Here is a 27898-nt window from a genome sequence, read left to right on the forward strand (position 1 = left end):
ATATGGAAAGTGAATTTCCTCTGTAAATTTTCACCCAAATCACAGTAAAAAAAAAAAAAAAAAGACATCAGACAATGTATTGCATTGGGCAAATTGGCTAAAGAAGACATCTTTGAAGTGCTGAAGAACAAAGATGTCTCCTTAAAGGCTAAGGTGAGCCTAACCCAAGCCATGGTATTTTCAATCACCTTATAAGCATGTGAGAGCGGGACAGTGAATGAGGAAGAGTGAAGAAGAGTCAATGCTTTTGAGTTGTGGTGTTAGAAAAAAATGCTAAGAGTACCATGGTCTGCTACAAGGACTAAGAGATCGGCCCTGGAGGAAGTGCAGCCAGAACGCTCCTTGGAAACGAGAATAGCCAGACTTCATCTCACCTACTTTAGTCCTGTTGTCAGAAGGAACCATTCCCTGGAGAAGGATGCCATGCTTGGTAAAGTGGAGGGTCAACGAAGAAGGAGAAGGCCTTCAACAGGATGGATTGACACAGTGGCTGCAAGATGGGCTCAGGTATAGCAAGGATCGTGAGGCTGGCACAAGACTGGTCAGTGTTTCGTTCTGCTATGCATAGGGTTGCTATGAGTTGGAGATGACTTGACAGTACCTAACAACAACAACACTTTTCTTGGAGAGAGGGAAGTGGGATGTGACCAGAGGCAACCATACAGGGACAACAGTGACAGTGTGATGAGATATTTCTTAAGTAAGGTGGTGGGTAGGGGTATTAATTGCATTATTTCCTATACCTTTTATGTTGCAACATAAATAAAATATATAAAACCAAAACCCATTGCCATCAAATTGGTTCATAGCAACCCAGAGTAGAACCCCCATAGGGTTTCCAAGGCTGTAATCTGTACAGAAGCAGACTACTGCATCTTTCTCCCATGGGTGGCTGCTGGGTTCAAACTGCTGATCTTTTAGTTAGCATCCAAGTGCTTAACCACTGTGCCACCAGGCAGCATATGTGTTATATGTATATCCAAACCTATGTATATGTATACACACACCTAAGTGTATTCACATTCCTGTGTATTATAAAATAATTCATCATTTGAAAAAGAAAAATAGGCACTAGATGACATTTATCAGGCTCGAATCTTATCTCATTCAACATTTATAACAATAACTTATCAAAATAGTAGATCATGAAGAGTCGGTGAGAGATGTCTAATGTGTCAGATGATTGAGCTGGTTTTCCAGAAAGGCACTGACAAGCTGCAATTGTGACCTGATGATTTAATGTAACAGTGAGGAATATGAAGTCTTCCCCTTGAGAGTCGTAAAAGCCCGCTCACTGATTCAGGGGGAGGCCCCAACTTTAAGCAGCAGTTCATGTGAAGACGGCATTGGGGTCTTAGTTGACCACAAGCTCAGAAGGAAACTACAGTTGATAACAGACAGAATGACACATTACATGCTGGCCCTTAAAGCTTCCAATTGAAAGTGTCACTTCTGTTCACATTTCATAGGTCAGAGTATGTCACTGAGGCACATCTAGAGTCAAGGTGGGAGGAAGACAGGGACAGTCCTTCCAGGTGCCTGGAGGAGGATGGGAAGTATTTGTTAAACAGTGGCAGTAACTGCCACAGTCACTGCGATGGGATGATGAGTCACATATGGGGGAGGGGACGTTGCAGCTGAGAGATGAACGCCGGTCAGATCATGCAGGAACTACACTGTGTTCTGGATTTGAGTTTGTCTAGCAGAGGCCATTGAAGGCTTTTGAGTTTGGGTATGATATCATTAGCTGCTCATTTTAGGAAAGCCACGTTGGATGCAGCAGGGATGGTGTCCATCTGTTTTTCCCGAAAACAGTGGCATTGGTAATACAAGGATGACAAAGTCCCCACCATCATGGCATTTATTACATTTGGAAAAGGGAGGGAATCATCAATCAACAGCTAAACAAATGAATTCATAATGTTTTGGACAGTCCTAGGTTGGAGGAAGAAAAGTGAAGAGTGGAAAATAGAGTTTCGAGTTTGTTGTGGATAATTGTTGTCGAGCCAGCTCCACGTCACGGTGACCCCGTGATGCACGACAGAAGGGAGTGTTGCCCGGTCCCGCACCACCTTCCTGACCACTGGTCTTCGCGAGTCCATGGTTGCAGCCACCGAGCAGTGTGAGTGCCTCCCAGCCTAGAGGGCTTGTCCTCTAGCACTCCACTGCACAGTGTTCCTTTGTGGCCCGTAGAGTTTTCATCGTCTCATTTTTGGAAGTGATTATCAGGAGCTCTGGTGGCACAGTGGTTAAGGTATTCAGCTGCTAACCAGAAGGTCAGCAGTTCATACCACCAGCCTTTCTGGCAGAAAGACAAGACAGTCTGCTTCCATAAAGACTGACAGCCTTGGAAACCCTGTCAAGTGGTTCTGCTCTGTCCTCTAGGGGTGCTGTGAATCAGAATCAACTCCGTGGCAGTGGATTTGGTTGGTTGGTTAGTTTATAAGGAAGAAACGTGGCCTGTAACAGTTGGCATTCGAGGAAAACACTCTTACTAAGCCCTCTGCATTTGATTAGCTGTGAAGCCCCTTTGTGCTCAAATGTTTTCTCATTTCAAAAAAAAAAAAAAAAAAGGCACTGTGCATATTTACATTTTTCTTTTTTTGAGACAGGAAAGAAATGAGGACAGGGCTTGTCTTGTCCATGTCTTTGTAGAAATATAAGGCCTATGTTCTCTGTAGCAAAGTTATTTCTTTACCTCTAAGTCCCGCCAAGCCCATGATAGAGCTTACACGGGAGCAGAGACCTGTACACATCTGTCTTCTGGGCCCGTTTTGCTGCATCTCTGAAAAGATGACCTCACTTCCACAGGTGTGGGAATCTTGAGACTCAGGGACTGGCCCCTCAGGTGTCTTTGTGAGAACATGTCTGAAAAACATACTCACCAAAAGCTGACCCCCAGAAGAACAGGACTTGAAGGCAAAGGCCCCAGGCCATCCTTCACCAAGTTTATTCTCAGGCAACTGACCCTGAGACAGCCCCTGGATGATAGGAACTGCTCTGTCTCACTGGGGGGCCCAGTCTTGTTCCCACCACCTGCCTCTGCCCCCATCACTCTCTGATGGGGAACACAGTGCATCAGAGCCTGGAAGTGCTGGGTCCTTAGATCACGGGGTTCCAACCCAGCTCTCCTTCTCATTGACCGAAAATACCCAAAACCATTGCTGTTGAGCTGATTTCAATACACGGCAACCCCGTGTGTTGCCCAGTAGAACTGCTCCATAGGGTTTACGTGACATATTCTTTACAAAAGCGTATCACTGGGACTTCATTTCAGAGTGCCACTGGCTGGACTCAAACTGGCAACCTTTAGGTTAGGTGGTATTCTTGTTGGGTGGCACTGAATCGATTCCAACTCTTAGTGGCCTTGTGGGACAAAATAGAACTGCCCTGAAGAATTCCCTAAGCTGTCATCTTTACAGGAGTGGATTGCCAGCTCTTTTCTCCTGCAGAGCGGCTGGTGGGCTTGAACCGCTCACCTTTGTGTTAACAGCGCCTGTTTGCACCACCCAGGACCTTTCCTCCACAGCAGGGTGTGGTAATTGAACCTGCCATACCCAGAGCCTGGAAGCACTTAATACGGGAGGCTAAATGACAGCCTCGCAGAGACAGCAGGGTCACAAGCCCTGCACCCTGGCAGTTGCTGAGGTGACCCTGTTCGGAAGAAGGGACTTTGCAGATGTGATTAAGTTAAGGATGTGAGGTGAGGAGATGCTCCAGGCTTGCCTGGTTGGACCCTCAATGCCATCATGCGTGTCCTTGTAGGAGAGAGGCAAAGACATGTACCGCAGTAACACAGACACGCAGAGGAGATGGGGATAAGCAAACGGAGCAGAGAGAGATGGAGACTCCTGAGAGTGGAAGAGCCAAGGGAGCCTTCTCCTCCAGAGCCTGCTAAGGAAGCACGGCCCTGCCGACACTTTGGCCTCCAGGACTGTGTGAGGATCAATTGAGTTGAAGGAACCCAGTTTGCGGTCATTTGTTAAAGCAGCCACAGAAAAGCCCATACGGTCAGTGAAGGGCGAGGGACCCATGAGCACTGATGAAATGTACGCTTCGTCGGGATAGAGATGTGCACAGTGTAAGGTTAATCCTCCTGAGATGTTTGGTAACTAACTCACAGGGTCCTCCCTGTCTCTTTCTCTCCTCCTTTTACCCCACCTCTCCCTTCCCTTCTTCCCATTTTTCCTTGATGAAATTTCGCTGCCTGCAACCATCACCCAGTACAACCTTACTGTCTAATTGCTTCTCTATGCCTTTCTCTCACTGCCCTCAGGGATAGGTCTTGACTGCTCGCTGTTGGGTAAAGGGAGTGGGGTGGGATGCATGAACTGGCACGCGGGACTCTCAAGCTGGTCTTGATGTGTCTTTCTCTCCCGAGCACAGGGCTGGTACTACAGTCATTGTGACTGTGCTGGGCTGTGTCTGGGGCAGTTGTGTGTTCACAAGGACAACTTCAGCAGAAGCTGAAAGTTGAACATGAATGGTAGTGGTTGACACAGCAGGTATGGGAGGGCATTAATTTGGTGCTTTTAATTTGACTTACAAATAGAGTCTCAAAGTTCCTAGCTCTTAAAAACCCCTGACAGGCCCACTATCCTAGCAGGAGGGAGAATTTGAGGATAGGCCACACTGCTGTTTCTCAGACTTTAATGCCTCTTTGTGTTCAGTAAATGGGCAAGTTATTCTTGGGAAGAAAATGTTTTAAAGCCTTAAATGCTCACAATAACCAAATCCTCCAGGAATGAGCTGACCTTTCACAGTTGGTAATGGGGCATAAACAACACGTCCCACCCAACCTCTGTGCTGGGAAGAACTAAAGACATTCAGAATTCCTGACACCAACAGTTGCCCAGTGCCCTGGCCACGCAGGGCTCTCAGAGCAACCTTGAACATGAGTTTTGCCTGATACGCATCACAATGCAGTGTGCTTTTATGTTTAAGCATCTGTCTTTCCCAGTGGAACATGTGCTAGTTGAGGAGCTGTGGCTGTCTTATTGTTCCTGGTACCCACAGTCCTAGTGCCAAGTCTACCACAGAGCAGGTCCCAGAACACCACAGTGGGGTTGAACGGGACTGCACATTTGTGGCACACTGGCAGAGTTTCCTGCCACTTTCGTGCCCTGGGGACAGTGAAGGCACATCTTGCATGGGCATACCTCGGTGACATTACGGGTTTGATTCTATCTAGACTGCTCCAGTGAAGCAAATATTGCAACAAAGCGAGATGCATGCATTTTTTGCTTTCCTCTGGTAGCATAGTGCCTAAGGCACTTGACTGCTAACCAGAAGGCTGGCGGTTCAAACCCACCAGCCACTCCTAGGAAGGAAGTTTGGGCAATCCTACTTCCGTAGTGATACTGCCTCGGAAACCCAAGGAGGGGTCGCTATGAGTCGGGGCCGACTCGACGGCAAATAACAACAACAACAACAGTACGTAAAACCACAGAGGAACTGTTTCAAGTGCTGAGGAGCAAGGATGTCTCCTTGAGGACTAAGGTGCGCCTGACACAAGCCATGATATTTCCATTCACCTCGTATGCATGTGAGAGCTGGACAATGAATAAGGAAGACCGAAGAAGAGTTGATGCTTCTGAGTTGTGGTGCTGGCGAAGAATACCATGGACTACTAAAAGAACTAACAGATCTGTCCCGGAGAAAGTGCACCCGAAATTCTCCTTGGGAGTGAGAATGGCCACACTTCATCTCACCTATTTTGGTCATGTTGTCAGAAGGGACCATTCCTTGGAGAAGGATGTCATGCTTGGTAGGATGGAGGGTCGACGAAAGAGGGGGAGGCCTTCAACGAGATGGATTGACACAGTGGCTGCGATGATGGGCTCAAGTATAGCAGGGATTGTGAGGCTGGCTCGGGATCAGGCAGTGTTTCGTTCTGCTGTGCATGGGGTCGCTATGAGTCAGAAGCGACTCAATGGCACCTAACAACAACAGTACGTAAAAAAGCTATGTTTATTTACCCTAGACTGTAGTCTATGAAGTGGGAGATAGCATGTAAAAACATTTGAACTATTCTGAGAATGACCAGAATGTGACCTAGAGACATAAAATGAGCTCATGTTATTGAACAAATGATGCTAACAGACTTGCTCAATGCAGGACTGCCACAGACCCTCCATTTGTAAACCTCGCAATATCTATGGAGTTCAGGGAAGGGCAGTGCAATAAAATGAGGCGTGCTTATGTTTGAAGTGGAAGAGATCCTCAGATGGTGCAAATTCCTGAGTCCCCAGGGTGTGGCTTACACACTCAGTGCGTGCTCAGGCCCTGAGCTATCATGGGCCTGTAGGTGGGGGAGCGAAGTTTAGAACAGGCCATGTCTGACCCTTACCTTTCTTCTTGACCTTGTCCACAAATGACCTTGGGATCCTTGTTTGTCTTACTTCATTCCAAGTCAGTGCAGTTCTCCCAGACGTGTAGTTGTAGGGATACTCACCTGCATGCGCACACACATACACACACACACACATCATGGCACATTCCCACTTTAACGTTCCCGCTTCTGTCCATTTCCTGTCCACCTTACCTGCCAAACTCTCAGGAATGTGTGAGGGGGACTGTATTGTGCTAATCTCCCAGTCAGCCAGGCACGTGAAAGACCCTGAAACATTGTTGAGGCTTTAGTTCGAGTTAAAATCATGATCCCTTGTGCTTGACAACCAAAGACACCTGTTGCTGTCGAGTCGATTGCAACTCACAGTGCCCCTACAGGACAGAGTATAACGTCCCCATAGAGTTTCCAAGGCTGTAAATCTTCATGGAAGCAGACTCAGCTTTCTCCCACAGAGCACCTGGTAGCTTAAATCACCGACATTGGTTAGCAGCTGAGTGCTTAAGCACTGCACCACCGGGATCCTTTTGTATGTGATAGTCTCCTTCTGTTTCTGCAACCAATGATTACCTTTGACTGAAGACGAGCCAGCTCACTCTAAGCTCTGCGTTCATCCAAGCCTTCTGTTTCTTTATCAAGAGTGGGGCCACTGAGCCATGCCTCACCCAGCTTTTAACCACAGCAGCACTCTTGGGTAGCATCGTGGAGGAAACCGTGCATCTCTGAACTCATTGAATCCACCCGGCAACCCTGTCTAGTCAGTCCCGTTATTATCACCTCACCCACGAATCCTTGAGTTGGGCAAGCACTTAATCAGCTTGGCTACTAACCACAAGGTTGAAGGTTCAAATGCACCCAGAAAGGTCTCAGAAGAAAGGCCTGGGAACCTGCTTCTGAGAAGCCACAGCCTTGAAACCCTGTGGAGCAATTGTACTCTGAAACCCATGAGGTCGCCAGGAGTTGGAATCAACTCCTTTAATGTGCATAGACCTGACACAGAATTGTCCAGGACCACAAATGGCAGAGCTGGGACTAGAACTCAGGACTGTAAGACTCCCACAACCATGCTCCGAACCCCTCTGCATATTGCCTTCTGGATGCAAGACACCAAAACTCATTTTACATGGAACTCTGTGGTAGCTAGCAACAGACACTGACTACAACTTCCTTTAGCAACTAGAAATTACTCAGCAGCACCCTGGGCTGCCTCACCTGATGGTAGGTGGGAGGAGGGAGTTGGGCAAGAGGAGTGAGTCAGGGCAGGCAGCATCACCATGACTCAGGAAAACAGTAGCAGGTCCACCTGGACCATAGTGGGTCAGTGTGTTAGACTGGGTTCTCTAGAGAAACAAAAACCAACAAAGCTTAGAGAGAGAGAGAGAGAGAGAGAGAGAAATTTATCTTAGGAAAATGGCTCACAAACATATAGAAGCCGGCAAGTCCAAAGTCCCTGGAGGAAATGTCGGGCTGGTGGCAGCCTTAGCTTCTGCAACCTCAGGGTGCTGAAAAATTCAAGGCTGGCAGGTATTACACTGGTTTTTTACTCCATTGAAAGACAAATCCAAGATCTCCAGGCCCAGCAGTGGGCTGCTCACTCACGAAAGGTTGTAGTCAGCACACCAGGGTCCCAATCCACCAAGAATGTCTCTCTTCCCAGGATGTCCCTGGATATCCTGGAAGCAGACCACACCCCTAAGGAAACTCCCCTTGGGTGGATTGACCACTCAGAATATAGTCATCCGATCCCATCATGGGAACAACCACACAGAACTGGGGTCCAACCAAGTTGACACACAGCTCCAACTATCACAGTCAGTGTGGTCAGGACATGGCTGTCAGAGGCAGGGGCCTCAAGATTAAATCCAGGGACACTCATTTGAGCCCATTTGCACAGCATGTGGATTGGCCCTCTCAGTTGGTAGCAGGTATCCATGTTAATGCTCCCCTCAGACCACTTCCGAAAGTCCAGAGTGTTCCCACAATGCCCGTTACCAAGTAGACCTGACACTGGGCAAACCATTTAAAAACACATGAAACAAGAAAATCCACAGGCAGAATGGGTCAGAAGTTGCTGGGTGTAGACTCCATCTAGTCAACAAATAGATCATTATTGACCACCTATTATGTGCCAACCCCATTCACTCAGTGGGGCTACGAGGGTGATTGGGTGTGCATGGTTCTGTTTGAGGGGTCGGAGGTCTTCCTGGGTGGTGTCTGATGGTCCCAGTGCAGGAACATGCCTTCCAGAAGTGGCATTCACCGTGGAGCAGGAGGAACCAGGGTGGCTGGAAAAGATACACCAGTTCCCTAGATGTCATGCATCATCACAGAGAGTGTCACCTCCCTCCCCAAGCAGACAGCCAGTAATGCGGAGGGCTTTCCGGTAGACCCCACCCCAGCACATTTCATTTCAGGTTGGTGTGACCCTGAGAAAGTGCCTTCATCAAGTTTAACTCTTCATGAAATACCCATTTCCACAGACTCATAAACCTACTCCTTTAATGCTGTGTTATTTTATAAATACTTTCATAGCAAGCATCGATCACAGGCGGCCGACTTCCCAGTCATAAAACAACAGCTTGCACGATCACCGTGCTACCCAATATGTATTTACTTATCAAGTTGAAGAACACATGTTTGCAAAATCAGCAACATTACAGCTTTACTAGCAATTTGCCTGCGCTTTCAGCCCATGGAACAGCAAGTCTCGGGTGTGCCATATTTCAGCATCCTGGCTCATTTATATCTTGCTACAGCGGTAATCACCAGCGCCTTCCCCCCCCCCCCATGAGCACCTCCCCAAGCCCCGGTTGATCATGCCATGACTTCAGGCAGGTATTTAGCTAACAGGTGCTGTTCTGGAGCTATCAGTCACCTGTCTGTGCTACAGCTTGGGGAGGCAGGCCACGTTTGTCCCTGGGGCTCACAGATGAGGCCCAAAGATGCCCCCAGGCTAGCTCTGTGGGTCCAGGCAAAGGTTGTCCCCAAGCCAGTCTTCAGGGGGAGTTCTCAGGAATCAATGACTGCACTTGCACCATGCAGTTTTAAATGCGTAATGATTTGAGCATACTGGAGGGCGCGAGGGGAGTCGCCGTGCTTGGGTGTCGTCTTGGCTCTGCCACTTGCTGTTGGCTCTGGTTGCTGTCGAGTGGACTGACTCACGTGCACCTCGCGTGCAACAGTACAAAGCGTAGCCTAGTCTGCACTGTCTTCCTGGCCGTGCATTGCTGTGGCCACCACGTCAGTCCATCTCGCGGGGGGCTTCCCTCTCCTTTGCTGGCTCCACTGTACCAACATGGTGTCCTCTGGCGATTGGTCCTGAAATTGCACCCAAACAAGTGAAGTGAAATTCTCCGACAATATGCTGAGACCCATATGGTTTTCATGGGCTAATTTTCACACATGGATTGCCAGGCTGTTCTTCCTAGTCTGTCTTGATCAGGAAGCTCTGCTGAAACCTGCTCACCATGGGTGACCCTGATGGTATTTGAAATACCACTGGCATCGCTTCCAGCATCACAACACACAAGCCACTCCAGCAGGACCCACTGACAGATGGGTGGTGATTCGGCCACCTACCACCTGGGTAGCATGGGCAAGTGACTTCACTTCCCTCAACATTGGCTTCCTTCTCCATAAGATAAGACTCATTGTACTCTGGTGGTTCATTTTGTCTGTCACCTTGGCTAGGGGACAGTGCCAAATTGTTTGGTCAGACCCTGGTTCAGACACTATCCGTATGAACTGGCCACATGTGATCATGTGTGTTATCCTCACAGAAAGCAGATTACCCTGCATAATGGGGGAGGAGAGGGTTGCTCGGGTGCCAGAACTTTTTTTTAATGCCCCCAGGCAATTCTGAGGAAAGGTCAATGTTGTAGTCCCTGGTTCCATGCCATATTCCCACAAAGTCATACTGGTGTGTAAACCACACGGGTTGGGACCCGGATTGTCATGTCAGTGGCAGGGAAGAACTGATTAACGTTTGCTACAAGTGGAAGGGGCTAGTTCTTTACCTAGTACCTACCTACTCAGACTTCAGCATCACCTTGAGCTGAAATAGAAGAAAGATGATAGTCCAAGAAGATAGTATAGGAGGAAGAGAAGGGAAAGAACAAGGAGGTAGAGGAGAGGAGGAGGAAGAAGGAGCCAAAGTTGAAGGCAGCAGCCTCCATCAAAACCACACCCACTGCTGTGGAGCCATTCCAACCCACAGCGCCCCTAGAGGACAGACTGGAACTGCCCCACAGGGTGTCCAAGGCTGTCAGTCTTCACGGAAGCAAAGCCCAGACCAAATCCACTGCTGTGGAGTCAGTTCCGACTCAGAGTACCCCAAGAAGACAGAGTAGAACAACCCCAGAGGGTTTCCAAGGCTGTCATCTTTATAGAAGCAGACTGACACATCTTCTTCCTGCAGGCCAGTTGGTGGGTTCAAACCATCAGCTTTCAGTTAGCAGGTGAGCACTTAACCACTGTGCCTCCTGACAGCAGCCTAGGACCCAGGAAACCAAGTAGAGGCTGGGGAATAGCCACTCTCAGTCTAAAGCCAGCTCCAGACCTAGGAGTGTACGTGTGAGCAGGGCTCACACGGCAGGAAACCCAGAGCATGGGCCTGAGTGACCCAGCACCTCAGCGCCCCAATGCCCAGTCTTGAGCAAGGAGAGACTGGCCTCTGGCCTTCTCGGCCTGCTCCTTGCCTAGTAGGAAGGAAAGCGCTGGAGGGCTCAGTGAGCAGTAGCTTGATGGTGAGAGTGAGACTTTTGCAGTGCTGCTTGACTGGCAGAAGGTGTGGCCACTCTACACTCAGATCCTCTGTGTGCCCCGAACCCCTCACGGGTCTGGCGCCAGGCCCTGGACCAGGACCAGGAGGTAATTTACAGAGCCCGGTGTAAGAGGAAAATGCAAATCTGCGTGTTCAAAAACAGTTCAGAATGTGAGGATGGTGACAGCAGAGCATGGATCCAGGGGACTTTGAGGGACTGCGCGGCTCCCCCCTGCTCTCAGGCTTACTTCAGACGCCAGGTCTAACCCACAGGCTGCAGCTTAGGGATGAGTCTCATTCCGGGCTGAAAGCTTTAAGGAGTCAGCGCGGGACTTTGAATCTCTCTGCACCTCTCACAGTGATCTGAAAACCAAGTGTTCCAGATGGCATGGCCACAGATGCAGGGCCTAGATCCCTTCATCACGCTGGCCAGGGACTGCCACAGAGGGAACCCCCAGGATGGGTTTGAGTGAGGAAGTAACCTTATGGTCACACACTGGGGCCCTCGGAGGGGTTCGTTATCTCCATCTGGAGTAACCTAATAGTGTGTAGGTTTCTAGATGGTCAAATTGTTTACCCTGAAGATACACACAAATGATAGGAATGGCAGCCTGTTGTTGGGAATTAGCCTCGGAGTTCAGCACAGATGAAACCACTTACTGCTGACTCATGTGCTATTCTACCCTCATCCTCACCTTCAGCAAAATAGAGGAAAGATGAGGATATAGCTACTACGTACTCTTCATGCGCTTGCTCACTCATTTACTCAAGCTTTCGACAAATGTGTACTAAACCCCTAAGAGACACAAGGCGTTATTCTGCTGCCATTGAAAAGTTCATGTTTTGAGTTAATTTAACCGGTAATGCTAACTGATGTGCTGTTGTCGTGTGCTGTTGAGTCAATTCTGAGACCCCACGTGGCAGAGTAGAACTGCCCCAGAGGGTTTTCTTGGCTCTAATGTTTAAGGAGAAAATTGGCAGATTTTTTCTTCCATGGATCTGCTGGCGGGATCGAAACGCTGACCTGTTGGTTTGCAGCCATGTTCTTACCCACTGTACCACCAGGGCTCCTAACATCCTGTTAGCATTCACATATCCTTGAACGTTATGTACTACTTATGTTTGTATCAGCCATTCTTCAGAAGGAGGATTGGGCAATCTATTTCCGTAGTGATAATACCTCGGAAACCCAAGGAGGGGTCACTATGAGTCAGATCCAACTTGACGTCAGTGAGGGTTTTTTTTTTTTTTTTTAAATGTTTGTGTACACACAGTATTAATATTTGGGCCATGTGATGAGTAAATACACCAGAGGTGGTGGCACCAACTTCAGTGAACTTCTAGAAGAGGGAATTATGAGAAGAGAGAGATAGGTGGTCGTTTCAGTGGTTTGAGTGTGGGATTTCACAGCATCGCCACTTTTAGGGACAATGATGTGAATGCCTCTTGACACTTGGGGCTGGATGGTCCTTTGTGATAGGGGCTGTCCTGTGCATTGCAGGATGCAGAGTGGCATTCCTGCCACCTCCCCCAGTGTGACAACCAAAACATGCTCAGACATTGCTAAAGTCCCCTGGGGCCCAAAGTCACCGACAGTTGAGAGCTACTGTGTAAGGCACCCACACTTGCATTTTTAAAATCTCTTAAGTTGGTTAAACAAACAAAAAATGAAGCACAAAATTTATTTTTGTTGCTTCTAGCGTTTTCAGGGAAAATATTTTTATCTTTGAGAATTTCAGCTATTTCATGTTAATCCCATGTAAAGAAGTCTTATTACTCATTTGGAACATTGAATAGAGTTGTTGTTGTTGTTGTTGTTATGTGCTGTCAAGTTGGACCCGACTCATAGAAACCCTTCCTTGGGTTTCCGAGGTGGTATCACTATGGAAGTAGATTGCCCAACCTTTCTTCCAAGGAGTGGTTGGTGGGTTTTAACCACCAGCCTTCTGGTTAGCAGTCGGTGCCTTAGGCACTAAGCTACCAGAGCTCCTATTGGATAGAGCAGGCACCTAAAATTGTTTTTCTGAAGTATTTTCAGCAAGACCCTATTTCAGCAAAGGGTTGCCTTTCCTCTCAAAAGGGCTGCAGAGAGAGGAACAGCAGCTACAGAGGTTAAATTCTGGAGGAGATGAAGAAAATGGGGGATAAGGTGAAAGACAGTAGGAAGGACCCTCGTTTCAGCACTTTACTTCTAGCACAGTACCAGCTATCCTTCCACAAATCAGAGCCTGCAACAACTTGATTAAACGGGAGCTCTCCGGGAAAAGTAGGGCAAAGACACCGAATCCTGAACAAGCAGAGGCAACCGAGGGATTGAAATAATCAGGAGGCGGTTCCCTTGCCACCACCTACTGGTGAGCGCAAAAATAAACAACCTTTGAAAACATGGGAGAGAACCATCGCTCAACTTGTCATAACTTATTACGTATTTGACTGTCAATTTGTACTTAAAAAGCCAACTGGCTCTCGGGAGGTGAAATGAATTTGAGAGAAGTCTATTTCATTTCAAATCGAGTCCGTGGTAATTGCAGCTGTGTACAGAACCTTATGGCTGCTGCTAAATGGAGTTAGCAGCTGTCTCGAAAATTTAAGAGTCTCATTTTTTAAGAACAGCATCATCTTCCTGTTTGATGGTACTTACTAAACTCAAGCGTGCATGAAGAGTACACACCTTGCACTGGTTATTTGAGAGTTACTCAGAAGTTAAAAAGAAAAAAATCTATTAGGAAACGGGACTGGAAATCTGTGGTGCAACTTTGTACAACAGAGACGTAGTGGTGACTTTATTTCATGGCCTCAGAAGCTTAAAACTTGAAGGGCAGGTTATAGTTGTTTCCCATTCTGTGTTATTTTTTGTTTTGTCCATTTTAATTTTTGTCCAGTACCTGAATCTACCATACTGTTTGGTTATTGAAATGAAAAATTCCACGTTAAAAAGAAACTCTATTATTTTTAACATATACCATATTTTCAACCTCATGTGTATAGATTAATCTACTCATACTTCTTATCAGTTGTCTACTCTGTACAGTAAGCCCCATCAAAGCTTTGTGTTTGATCATGATTCTGCAAGTAGGGATGGGCTCAGCTGGGCGGTTTTTTGCTTGTCTTGCCTGGGGTTGCTCATGCAGCTGACATTATCTAGAGACTCAACTGGAACTGGATAGTCCAAAATGGACTTAACTTACATGTCTGAAGGTCAGTTAGGGTGTCAGCCAGGGACACTGCCTCTCAGGCATGTGGCTTTTCACCTAGCAGAAACCAACATCTTTACATAGCAACTGGGCTCCGGGAGGACAAGCCTCAGTGCATGAGCACTTCCCCAGCCTCTGTTTATGCCATGTTTGCATCTCACAAACACCAGTCCCAACTGGTAAAAAGGAAGTATATGGCCAAGTCCAGAGTCAGTATGGGAAGGGACTGTTTAAAAGCCTGGCTGTAGGAAAGTTAATGCCATCATCTCACCATGCCTCCTGATTGATCCATAGATTGTCTTTGGATCCAAAACATTTTAGATGAGTAGAAGCTAATTTGGCCATTTGAACAAGATGAAAGAATAATTGGCTGGGTATTTCAGCATTTGTCTAAATTAATGTCATCTCTCTGTAGACTTGACTGCTAACCAAAAGGGTGGTAGTTCAAACCCACCAGCCACTCCTTGGAAGGAAGGTTGGACATTCCTACTTCCATAGTGATACTGCCTCGGAAACCCAAGGAGGGGTCGCTATGAGTCGGGGCCGACTTGATGGCAAATAAGAACAACAACAACAACATCTGTAGTCTAAACAGCAAAATTTACTTTGTAGAGTACTACTAAGTATTTAGTAAAATCCCCTTGTTTATTGTCTTCAGTCTGTACTTCATACCTTTATTGGGTGAGATTCAATGTAGTGGCGTGGAACAGAAAGAACAAAATAGCAGTTCCCAAAACAAAATGGGCTTCTACTTTCCTCTCTTTTATTTCTTGGTTGCATGAAAGAAACTGGAAGGAGGCCATCCAGGCTTCTCCTAAGCTCCATGGTCATCAGACACCCGGGGACTCAGATGCCTCTTTTTCTGCTCTGCTTTCCTATCATATGGCTTCCATTTGAAGGGCTACTTCTCGGTCCAAGATGGCTGCTGAGTGGTCATCAACACATAAGCATTCCAGACAGGCAGGAAGTAAGGAAAGGGTGTTAGAAAAGTGTCCACCTCCTGGTTGATAAAGTGGGTTCCCTTTAAGGGACCTTCCCAGAAGGCTAACATCACACATCTCATTTTCCAAATCTTAGGCTGTGGCTTCCTGCCAGGGAAGCCAGGACATGTAGGGTCTCAGCTAGTCAGCAATGCAGCTAGCTGTAATCAGTTATGTTCCTAAGGAAGAATGGGTGCTGGGCAGGCCACTCACCATCTGGGCCGCAAAGCAGGGCTCACATCCTAGCTCAAGTGGGGACTAGGTATGTGGCCTTAGAAAGATTAACTTTATTTTCCAAAACTTCCCTTTCCTCATTTGTGCAGTAGACTTATCTCCTGGGGTTATGACAGGATCAAATGAATGAATGCATGAAACCTTCTTGCCCTACTTTATGTCACTGTCCTCTGGAGCCACCACTTTGCTGGGCCCTGGGATCACATAAGGATACGAGACGCTGGGTGTGTCCTCAAGACACTTATAGACCAGTGGGGATGGGGAGGAAAGATAACTAGAGCAGGACTCGGGGAGGTCCTGTATACAGGTATCAGCCAAGTGCTAGGGAGCATCAAATGGGAGCACCCATAACCTAGGCTTTGGGGAGACTTGGGAGAAAGTGGCATCCATCTCAGTTGGGTCCTTCTTGAACAGATGAGCAATGAAGACAGAGGGAGACAGATGAGGAATGAAGACAGAAGGAAACTGGGCATACCCTCAAATGAAGACAGAGCAGGTCTGAAATACTAACGTCAGTCCATGGGAAAATCAGACGTTAGTTACTTTGCATTACGTGGGTGACATTTTGAGAACACGAGCATTGCACCCTGTGGGGCTCTCTCTGGATGCCCTTCAGGTGGGTTGATTATCTTTTGCCACCTAATCATTGGACAGCTTCCTTATTAATTCCTGTGCACACAGAACCATTGAGGAGACCAGGAAAGGGAGGTTCATGCATGCCTGCACTCAGCAGACATTTCTGGGCTCCTTCTAAGGGAAGAAAGACTGTTTTTTTGTGAGGTTTTAATTAATTCCTCTTCTCTACAGATCCTTAATGTGAGGTAACCTCTGAATGGTTGGGTCACACAAGATGTTTTGCTTGTCATTATTGCACACATCAGTGGGTCCCTCAGAACCAAGTTCTCAATTATGGTGGTCAGTAAAAATACCAATAAAAGTCTATATATCTCGAGTCCTTTCCATCTCCCAGGCATTGACTTTAGACTCAATGATTTATACATTCTCAACAGAAGTGATATATCCTTCTCCAAGAGTGAAAATTGGTTCTTGAAGGGGGTGCTGATACCTTAGATATTACAGTGGCCTGTGGCCTTCCACAAGGTCATCTTGTTTGAGGTCTATGCACATGATCTCTGTGGGGAGCCTCGAGGTGGTGCAGTTACTGTGCTTGGCTGCTAACCAAAAGGTTAGAGGCTTGAGTCCACACAGTGGGGCCTTGGAGGAAAGCCTAGCAATGCATCCCAAAAATCAGCCACTGAAAACCCTGTGAAGCATGGTTCTAGTTTGACCCACTTAGGGTACCCACAAGTCAGAAGTTAGAGTTGACGGCAAATTGCTTTATGTCTGTTATGCTAACATTGCACTGTGAGCAAAGGAGTCAAGCATGAAAAAAGGTTTTAAATGGTTCCTTGATGTGGTGGCAATGAAAAAGGGGTGAGAGGGACTGCACTGATTCTCTCAGTCCTCACAGCATCCCAGGAGGGAGGCCCCATTTTGTCACTGAAGAAGTTGAGGCTTAGTGAGGTAGAGGATTTTACCCAAAGCTGCCCAGAGGGTAAACGGTGGTGAGGTTGGATTGACTTCTCAACATCCAGTGCCCATAACCGCACCTCTGGACGGCTGTGCCTGGGGTTTGCATAGTGAGCTCTCTCTTTGCCATCTGAGACCCCTAAGAGAACAGGGCTGTGTCCACCTGCTTGGTCAGAAAGCAATCCCAGAATGACGGGACTGATCACTTGAATGCATGGCTGTGGCCCCTGACCTCATGGATGCAGGAGTCGTCCTTCTGCTCCTTGCCACCCAAGGCTGGGGAGTTTGCCCCAAAGCTACATTTGCAGCTGTGGTCACATGTACGGATAATGGCCATGAGGTTTATCTGTATCTGAACACGAAACATACTCCGTAAGGTCGCCACCTTGTTCTGATTCCCCGGGACTGAGCTGTTTGTATTACTGAAAGTCCCATGTTGCAGAAGCCCCACAGTCACAGGCAAACTGGGATAGTTGGTCCCCCTGCATCTAGAACCCTCTGACTGGACATTGAGAACCAGGATCCCTGGGACCGCTCAGCCAGAAGGATCCTCAGGGAAATTTAGAGTCAAATTAGCACCATGGCAAATAGGTATATATACACCAGGATGCTAGAATCAGAAATGGTAGCTTCCTCCACTGCCCTCTCACTTCTCAGCTGAACAAGCTGGTGAGCTTGTAGTCTAAGGGATTTTGTTCCAATACGGGGAGTAAACACAGAAGTAATAAGTTATACAATGCAGTACCCACAGACCCATTCTCCTTCTTGATAGCCTTCGAAGTATGTCTCTCAGGCAAATCCGGTCTTAGAAGCGAGTGTCTGGGTGGGGTTGGAACCCTGGCCTTCCGCCACGAGTTAAGCGTTGTACAGCAGTGCGCCGCTCTGTCCTATCGGAGGAGCTCTCCTGCTGGTGTGTGCCATCTCTGCTCGTGTTTGGGTGTGTGTTGTGTCCCCCTGAAAAGCATGTGGCTGTGGTAGGTGTTGTCAAGTCAGTTCTGGCTCGCAGCAACCCCGTGTATAACGGGGCCAAACGTTGCCCCGCCTGGTGCCGTCTTCACAGTTGTCGCTGTGTGTGAGCCCACTGTTGCACCATAAAACGAAAAAAAGGCACCCAAACTCATGATTGTGGACTTGATTCTGACTTATAGCAATCTACAGGACAGAGTAGAGCTGTCCCATAGGGTTTCCAAGGCTGTCAGTCTTTACAGAACCAAAGGCACTGCCATGGAGGTGATGCTGACTCACAGCGCCCCTAGAGGACAGAGTAGAACTGCCCCATAGTGTTCCTGAGGCTTTTGTCTGTACAGAAGTGGACTGCCACATCTTTCTCCCAGGGAATAGCTGGTCGTTTGAAACTTCTGACCTCTCAGCTGGCAGCTGAGTGCCTAACCATCCCACCGCCAGGGCTCACAGTGGCCCCAACTGTGTTACTAGAGATTAGTGCCAAATAAATGCTCAAACAACAGTGTCTCTATATATTAGTGACCAGTGGAAATAGGGTTAAAAAGAAAGGCACCTTTAATCGTGTGGAAGAAACGCTTTGGGATGGTGCTGGAGATGTCTCTGGGACAGAATCATCCCTTTGCCCATGGAGCAGAGTCAGCCGGCTTCTGGGAACCCCCTCTTAAAGCTGGTGACCTCTCATCACTGGCAAAAGGACCCACTCACCATCAGATGGGCCCCATGCTTCTTAGGGCTGAGGCTGTGCTGAAGCCACAGGGAAGCAGGACATCACCCAAGGTCCCTGCAGCACGCTTCCCTCTCTCCAGTCAGAGCTGCAGCTGAGAGGAAGGGGCTCTGACCACAGCAACACAGTCTTAACTGTTGAGCAGCCTGTCAGGTTGATGGGCTTAGCCTTCGACCGAAGAAGATGACTGCCCCGCTGGAGACTTTCCAACTGCAGCCTGATAGTCTTTTATTTTGCTTTCAAGGCACTGCTGCTAGTTCATCTGGCTCTGGGAGGGATGGGGGGAGTAGCATTTATTCTGACACTCGGGAGAATATCGCGGTGAGGGAGAAGATGGAAACAGACTGTGCAAGGACCCACACACATGGCTGTCATGTAATTACCACGTTTCTGCCGCCAGGGATGCACGCACAAGCCCACGACAAGCAAGAGAGAGAGCCCTATGGGCCAGTGGACTTGAAAGAGTCCTTCTTGTAGTCTGGGATGTGGCCTGGGGCATGTGTTACAGATGGCATTGTGTCTCAAAAAAACATGTATGCAAATCCTAACCCCTGTATCTGTGGATGTCATCCCTTTGGGAGTAGGGCTGTCTCTGTCATGCTAATGAGGCCAGGTCAGTGTAGGGTGTGTCTTAAATCCTCTCACTTTTGAGACGTTAAAGGAGCAGTGTGGGCACAAAAGTCAGCAAGCAGGAGTTGGGGGAGAGAGACGCCTCGAGGAGATGTCCAAGGAGCGCTGAGAAGAGCCCAGGAGAAGCTGAGGCAAGCCCCTCCCCCAGATCGGACAGAGCAAAAGCCTTGCCCTGGAGCTGGGGCCCTGAGCTCAGACCTCTAGCCTCCTGAACCGTGAGAAAGTACATGTCTGTTGGTCAAAGGCGGCCACTTGAGGTATTGCCGTTATAGTGGCACGAAGAAACAAGACAGCGAGAGACCAGGCACGGGACCCCCCCTAAGTGATTGGCGCCTACCTGCTGCGATCAGCCCTGGACTTGGGGTGGGGATGTTACTGCTGAGTCCAGTCCAGCAGGGATTCCAACGAGCATCAGACCAGGGGTTCAGAGGTGACACAACGCTCACCTGCTTGAGAAAAGTGTAAAGACAGTGTTGTCCGTGGGTCTCTGAAGGCACCTTCCTGGTGCATGCTGGTCACTGTGGGATGAGGCTCAGCTACAGTGAACGTCAAGAATGCAGTTCAACTCAGGGGACGTTGACAAAGGACCTGCTGTGGGCCAAGTACTGACACAGGGTCCATCCTCCAGGAGCTCAAAATGTAGCACCATGCAGCCCATTGTGTGAAGATATTCTCAACGAATGACACTCCGTGTGCAGAGAAGTTTGGGAGATGCTGCAGACCCTACTCGAGGGAAACGTGCTTAAATGTATGTTTCCCAAATGGGTTTTTCTATAGACCCCCCCAAACCAGAGTTCCTTAGATACCATTTAGGTACTTGTGAGTTTATCTGGCCATTGCAGAACCCTGCTCAGTATCTGGCAGTATGAGAACTGTGACCCAGCCCCAGGGAAGTAGCTGGCAAGAGCTAAGCAGGGTATTGGGCCAGCAGATGAACTGGGATTCAGAATCGAGCTGTAGTCCTGGAACAGCAAATGGAGAAGCACTATGGATCACAGTGTGTGCATGTGTGTACATGCACGCACGCATGTGGTGTTGAGTTGTGCTCTCCATAGCAGAAACCCAAATCTGTAACTGAAGACCATGGAAAAGGTACATGGGAGAGGGTCAGACAGGCAACTCTGAGGTGGATGCACACGGGACTCAGCCATCCACACCAGGTGCCAGGTTCTTTGGGGAACCAAATATGAAGATGCTTGATTGTGATGTTGTCTGAGCTGCCATTGTTGCCTCAGAATCTGGGACAAAACCTGATACTGATTTTGACATCCTTCTGTGAGCACTGATTTCCAGGCCCCGTACCAAGTTCTTTATGAGTACCTGAGTTAAGACAAAGGTGGCCTTATGACCAAGTTGACTTGATCCCTGACAATTGTACAAAAAAAGAAATATCTGTGTAACCTTGAGAATATTTCAGGATATCCTGTCATTATATTATACTAGTAAATCTATGGGGGAAAAAAAATCTTCTCCATGAATTTATTGGTGAAAACTGAAAACTCATCAACCTGAGAGTTACTCTTTTCCTTTGTAATCATTTCAATACATATGGCAGTCACAAGCCATGCTTAATTTTATCTTTCCTTTCTTTTTCTTCTTGATCTGTGACATCAGTTAAACCCAACCAAAAACCTGTTGCCATTGAATCTGTTCTCACTCGTGACGACCCCATGTAACAGAATGGAAGTGAGCTCCATAGCATTTTCCTCGGCGATAATCTTTACAGAAGCAGATCACGGACTTGCTTTGGCGGGGTTACTGAGTGTATTCAAGCCACCAGCCTTTCAGTTATTGCTGAGAGCAAACTGTGCCACTCGGGAAACTCCTGGCATCAATTAAAGGTGAATTAAAAACAGTATGTATTCACTCAATCCGACATTAATTAGACACCCACTAAGCTGAAGGCACTCGGTCATGTCCATGTACCCTGAAGCTGTTTGGTGTGGAACTGCTGGAGGCAGGCCATCCATCTATGTCTCTGGTTACATGTGCCCACTGAGCACATTCCTTTGTGAGATCATCAGCTTGGAGCTGCCTCTGATTTCCAACGGATCTTCAAGTTGACTTGTTTACTAGGCCAGAAGGGCAAATCAGTGTTCCCTTCCCTGGTGCTGCCTGCACCACTGTTTGAAAATTCACCCTGAGTCTCTAGTATTGCTCCACAGAGTTAACTGAAGGTACTTAACAAATCAAGCCAACTTGGTGGTCACCAGAGCCCCCTTGTTTATCTGACCAATCAGGCCTAATGGCTAGTGATCTAGTTCCTACTGTGGTGATCTGTTACCATGATGGAAGCAGCAAATGATCAAGAACTGATGGTATTGAAGGAAGAAGTCAAGCTGCACTGAAGGATATGGTGAAAACCAAGGCTCCAGGAATGACAAAATATCCATTGAGTTCAACAAATGGATGCAATGCTGGAAGCACTTGACAGTCTATGCCAAGAAATTTTGAGACATGAACCAGAAGAACTAGATGGTACCTGGCTACCACTGTCAACCACGCAGGGAGGGATCTATGTAGGAGATCCTGGATAGGGTGGGAGAATAATGTGGAACAAAACGCAAAATCAATAAAAAAATAAATAAAAAAAAAAGGTGAGGGTGGGGACCAGGTTTGCTGGTCTGATATGTTCTAGTGAAACCCCTGAGTCTATGGCCACTAGCTGCCCTTCAGGTATGGAATTGAACTCACTCCTGGGGCTTCCAGCCAAACAAAAGACAGGCATATGAGCTAAACATTTACATTAGATAGATAAACTCCTTAGAGAGATCAATTATGGGAGAATAGAAGGGCTGTGTATGCACAGGGAGACAGCTCAGGGGGCAGGAAGGAAGGACACAGGGAAGAGGTAACTATGGGGAGGACGTGGCAAGAGAGCTGTTGCATTGTGGGAAATTGTGGTCAATGCCATGAGACAGAGTGTGTGTGAACTGCTATATGGAAAGTGAATTTGCTCTGTAAACTATCACCTAAATCATAATAACAATTTTAAATAAAGGAAAAGAAAAACAAAAGCAAATTCAAGAAAAGCATAATGTGTACCCAGAAAAATTTTTAAATGTTTTATGTAATCAGACTTCCCCAAATAAGAATTTTATAAATAGTTAAAAAAGAAAGAAAAAAATTTAGAAAACAGTTACCTGGCCAACCGACTGGAAGAGATCTGTATTTGTGCCCATTCCCAAAGAAGGTGACCCAACAGGATGCAAAAATTATCAAATATTAATATATCATGCAAGTAAAATTTTCCTGAAGATAAATCAAAAAATAGTTGTAATAGTACATCAACAGGGAACTGCCAGACTTTCAAACTAGATTCAGAAGAGGGTGTAGAATGAAAGACATCATGTCAGACGGAGCTTGGCTGAAAGCAAGTAATATCAGAAAGGTGTTGACCTGAATTTTATTGACTGTGTGTGTATCATTCGACTGTGTGTATCATAACAAGTTATGGATAACATTGCAAAAAATGGGAATTCCAGAACACGTAGTTGTGCTCATGAAGTACCTGTACGTAGACCAAGTGGCATTCATTCTAAGAGAACAAGAGTATATTGCATAGTTTAAAATGAGGAAAAGTACGTGTCAGGGTTATATCTTTTCACCATACTTACTTAATTCAAATGCTGAGCAAATAATCCGATATATAATGGACTATGTAAAGGGAAACAAGGCATCAGGTTTAGAGAAAGGCTCATTAACAACCTGCAATATGCAGATGACATGCTGAAAGTGAAGAGGCCTTGAAGCACTTGTTGAGGAAGATCAAAGACTCCAGCCTTCGGTATGGATTACACCTAAACATCAAGAATGCAAAAATCCTCACAACTGGACCAATAGGCAACATGATGATCCGTGATTAATGGCAAAAAGATTGAATTAGGCAAAGATTTCATTTTACTTGGATTCACAATCAGTGCCCGTGGAAGTAGCAGTCAAGAAATCAAACAACATATTGCACTGGGCAGATCTGCAAAAGACCTCGAAAGAGTTTAAATGCAAAGATGTCATTTTTAGGACTAAGATGCCCCTGACCCAGGCCATGGTATTTCCAGTCACTTCATATGCATGTGAAAACTGGACTATGAGCAAGAAAGAGCAAAGAAGAATTCATGCCTTTGAATTATGGTGTTGGCAAATAATACTATTGACTGATACTATGAATGTGCTACTGACTTCCAGGAGAACAAGTAAATCTGTCTTGGAAGAAATACAGCCAGAAGGCTCCTTAGAAGGGAGGATGACAAGACTTCACTTCTCATGCTTTGGTCCAGTTATCAGGAGGGACCAGGCCCTGGAAAAGGGCATCATACTTGGTGAGGTGGAGGATCAGCAAGAGAGGAAGACCCTCGGTGAGAGGGAGTGACCCAGTGGCAGCGGCAGTGGGCTCAAACACTGCACCGGTCAGGAGGACAGCACACGGCGGGGCTCTGCTTTCCTCCGTCCCACAGAGGGCTGCTGTGAGTCAGAACCAACTCGGCAACATTGTCGTGACGCTCGCGTTTCATGGGGGCACGAGGCTGGGCCCTGTTACGTGGAAGAGGAAACTGACGGAAACGTACGGTGACCATTACAGCAACCACCCAGTTGTCAACACCAGAGGTGACTTTGCCTGATTCTGCTCTAGGACATGTTTCTCTTGGTAATTATAAGTATGGGTTTTTATTTTGTCAATTTTATTTTTGTTTTATGTGTGTGTGTGTGTGTGTGTACATATATACTTATATATATATGGATATCTATATATCTATATCTATATCTATCTATCTATAGATAGATAGATATATGGAACAATACATTTGCTGCTTTAACCATTTTTAAAGGTACAGTTAAGTGACATTAATTGTTTTCACCTTGTGCAAATATCACCAACTATCTATTTCCAAAAGGTTTTCATCACCGCAAACAGAAACTCAATACCCCTTAATCAGTAACTCTCCATGTACCCTTCCGCCACGCCATTGGTAAACACTCCTAAACCTTTTTCTCTCTGCATCAGCCTTTTCTCCATATTTCATGTACATGGGGCCACACCATATCTTCGTTTTATATCTGACTTCCCTCACTCGACACAGTGTTGTCAGAGTGCACCCATGTTGTAAGGTGTATTGGAGCATTGTCTTCCTCTGTGGGTGAGTTACATGCACTGTAGGATCATGCTACATTTGGTGTATCCGTTCATCTCTTGATGGACACTTAGTTTGCTTCCACCTTCTGTTGATTCTGAAGAATGCTGCAGTGAACATTGGTGTACATGTCTCTATTTGAGTGCCTGCTTTCAATTATTTTGGGTAAATAGAAGTAGAACCACTGGGTCATATGATAATTACATGTTTAAGTTTTTGAGGGGCCATGAACTGTTTCCCACAGTGTCTGCATCACTGTATGTTCCTACCAGCAAGGCGCTAGGCATTTTTCTACATTTTCACAGTACTTTTCTTTTTTTGCTTTTTCAATAACAGCCATCCTGGTGAGGGTGATGTGGTATCTCACGGTGGTTTTGATTTGCGTTTCTCTAGTGGCCAGTGATGTTGAGTGTCTTTTCATGTGCTTATTGGGTATTTCTATGTCATCTTTGGAGAAATGTCTGTTCATGTTCTTTGCCCATTTTTAAATTGGGCTTTTGGCCATACAGTTGTAGGAATTCTTTATATATTCTAAGCAGTAAACCCTCATCAGTTATATGATGCCAGATATCTTCTCCCATTCTGTAGGTTGTATCTTCACCTTCTGGGTAAAGTCCTTTGATGCACAAAGTTACTAATTTTGCCAAAGTTCTATGTCTTCTGTTGTTTGTGCTTTTTAATATTACGTACTCTATGGATGGATGGACGGGTGGATGGATGGATGGATGGATGGGTGGGTGGGTGGGTGGATGCATGGATGGATGGATGCATGCATGCATGCTTGGGTAGATGGGTGTATCTATCTCTCCTACTAATCTCTGAGTTCCCAGACATCAGAAATGTGCCTTTTTGCACCTCTTTTCCCTCAACAACTGGCCCGGGATCGCACACACAGTAGGCATCCAGTAAACACTTAAAATGAAAACAGCCATTGTCACAAAGCCAATCCACCCTGGAATGAAAGCCCAGGAAACCAAACAATGTTTCCACACAAGGAAAATGTAAGCTAAGCTGTCACTCTGCTGAGCAGCAAAGATTTCTTTATTTCAGGTCTTTTAATGTGATGGAATGGCAGGAAAAAGGCTAAAGCACAGCCGAGCTCAGGAAACTCTTTCCCATTTTAATTTGGACAGTGATTGGCGTGTTACTCCACTGCTACTGCCTGGTGGGGAAGGGTCCTGCCCCTCAGTGTCAGCCACGGTGACCGGTAACCTCTGCTGCCTTTCCGTCCTGCCCCCTCAGGGACCACGGTGATGCGGATGACAGCCTTTGACGCGGACGACCCCGCCACCGACAATGCCCTGCTGCGGTACAATATCCGTCAGCAGACGCCTGACAAGCCGTCGCCCAACATGTTCTACATCGATCCTGAGAAAGGCGACATTGTCACCGTCGTGTCACCTGCGCTGCTGGACCGGGAGGTGAGCTGAGAGCAATACGTTTTCTCTTGCGCGGGCATGGAATGTGGTTCGCTCAGAAGCGAAGACAAGACCCTGAGTCAGAGGCTCTTCGTGTTGTGAGGGTGGGAAGGGGAGGTTTGCACGTGGCTGGGCGGGAAAGGCTACAAGGAGAAATGGGGCCAAATGTGACCCCGAAAGAGCAGCGACTGCAGCAGGCCGTGCCATCTGAAATTACGTGCATTCGTTTAAGCTGACGCCTCTGTCTCCCTCCTTCCTCGGGAAGCCCTCGAGAACGCGGTTTCCACTGCCCTTCCCCTACCTTTCTGCCAGACGAGGATGGAGGAGGCCGGAAGGGCAGGAGGGGCTCAGAACTCAGACCACGTTGTGAGTGCTCCTGACATCTGTATTGGGCCCCACAGCTGCACAGCGACCCCGGCGTTCCGGAAGCGGTGCCTGGCAGTGCTGCTCTGGCCTGGGCGGCCTGGGGGTGGGGCCTGCTACGTTCCCACACTTGGCACAGCCTCTGGCCCTCCTGGAGAGCCTCAGGAGGGGTTGGTTGGCCTGGAGGCCAAGGCAGGAATGAGCTGGTAATCACACTAAGATTTTCACTTGAAAAGGGAGACCGTAGCAAGAACTGGGAATTCAATGCAGGGGAAAGGATGGAATTTGTGTTGTAACTGTGGTTGTCACCTGGAAAATACAAGAAAGTAGACAGAGAAGGGACCGAATCCAGGTCCTTTGTCTTGTCACTCGTTCTCCTCCCAACTGTCCATTTGTAAGGCTGCCGTATTATCTTCCCTTGAGGCAAGTAATGGCTTTCTGATCGTCTCTTTGCTCCCTGCCCAGAACATCTGTGCACATGCATATGTGTACACACACACACACACACACACATATACACACAGCATCCTGTAACCTCTCATTCTCCCCCAGAAGGATTTGCAAGTTCTTACAAGAGAAAGATGAAGTATCTTGATTTCTCTACATATGCATCTGTTTTTTATGAATAGAAAATAAAATGTTTTCTCTCTGTTTACAAACCAATGTGGTAACATGTTAGATCATTTAAATGTTAAGTTTATTTTGGGGGCAAATGTGTATCAAGTTGATAATATTTTCATTTGGGCGTTTGTTAAACTACGAAGCATTTGAGTATGGGGACTGAATTCAGCGTTTCTAGCCACAGCTCATAAACGGCCCCCAAAGAGAAACACAATTTAACCAAAATCGGGAACCAATGAAAATGAGTGCACGGGGTTTCCAGAGGTCACTGCTGACCCAGGCAGCGCTGGCCCCCCTGCAGGGGAAGAAATGTCCCTGAGTTTAGGCGCAGCCTTGTCTATTGCTCCTGCTGTAGGAAGGAGCTCTGGTGGCACAGTGCTTAATGCATTTGACTGCTGACCAGAAGTCATTGTTTCAAACCCACCAGCACTCTGTGAGAGAAAGATGAGGCAGTCTTCTTCCGTGAAGATGACAGCTTTGGAAACTCTGTGGAGCAGTTGTGCTCTGTCTTCTAGGGGTGCTGTGAGTAGGAATCTCCTAACTGGCAGTGGGTTTCGTTTCATCTGGTAGGATACATTACAATGGTAATGCTCCACATTTAATGGAAAAAAAAAAAAAAAGTCACAGACGATGCAAGTGGTCAGCACGCTGGAGAATCCCTGCCTTTGGAGACAGGGTTTCCATGTACTTAAGACTTCAAGCTCGGATCTGGGCTTAGAATCTTGGCCCCAACTTCTATTGGGGTTTTGACCCGGATGAATTACTTGGCCTCTCTGTGCCCCAATTTTTCATCTGTAAAATGGGAACAATAGAACCTACCTTAGAGGGTTGTTGGTGAGGATGGCTTGTGTCAAAATATGCAGAGCACATCATATGTTTAAGTATATGTTTGTTGTTTCTTGTTGCCATGGAGTCAGCTCCATGATTGGTGCAGCAATAAATTGTAAGATGAGGTAGTGAGTTCCCCATTGAGACTGCCCTTGCTCAGGTGTCACAGAAGG

General features: G+C 47.1%; 1 protein-coding gene across 1 annotated transcript in view; it reads left to right on the top strand.

Annotated features, from left to right (window-relative positions):
- Positions 1–27898, top strand: part of CDH13 (cadherin 13) — a 1199128-nt gene that overhangs the window by 931531 nt on the left and 239699 nt on the right. Inside the window, exon 8 of the mRNA XM_042780725.1 lies at positions 25738–25916. Within this exon, the coding sequence (XP_042636659.1) occupies positions 25738–25916 (179 nt within the window). The remainder of the gene's footprint in view (positions 1–25737; positions 25917–27898) is intronic.

The sequence above is a fragment of the Orycteropus afer genome, unplaced genomic scaffold (genome assembly GCF_000298275.1).
Source record: "Orycteropus afer afer isolate SDZICR_OR568_19922 unplaced genomic scaffold, OryAfe1.0 scaffold00057, whole genome shotgun sequence".
NCBI lineage: Eukaryota > Metazoa > Chordata > Mammalia > Tubulidentata > Orycteropodidae > Orycteropus > Orycteropus afer.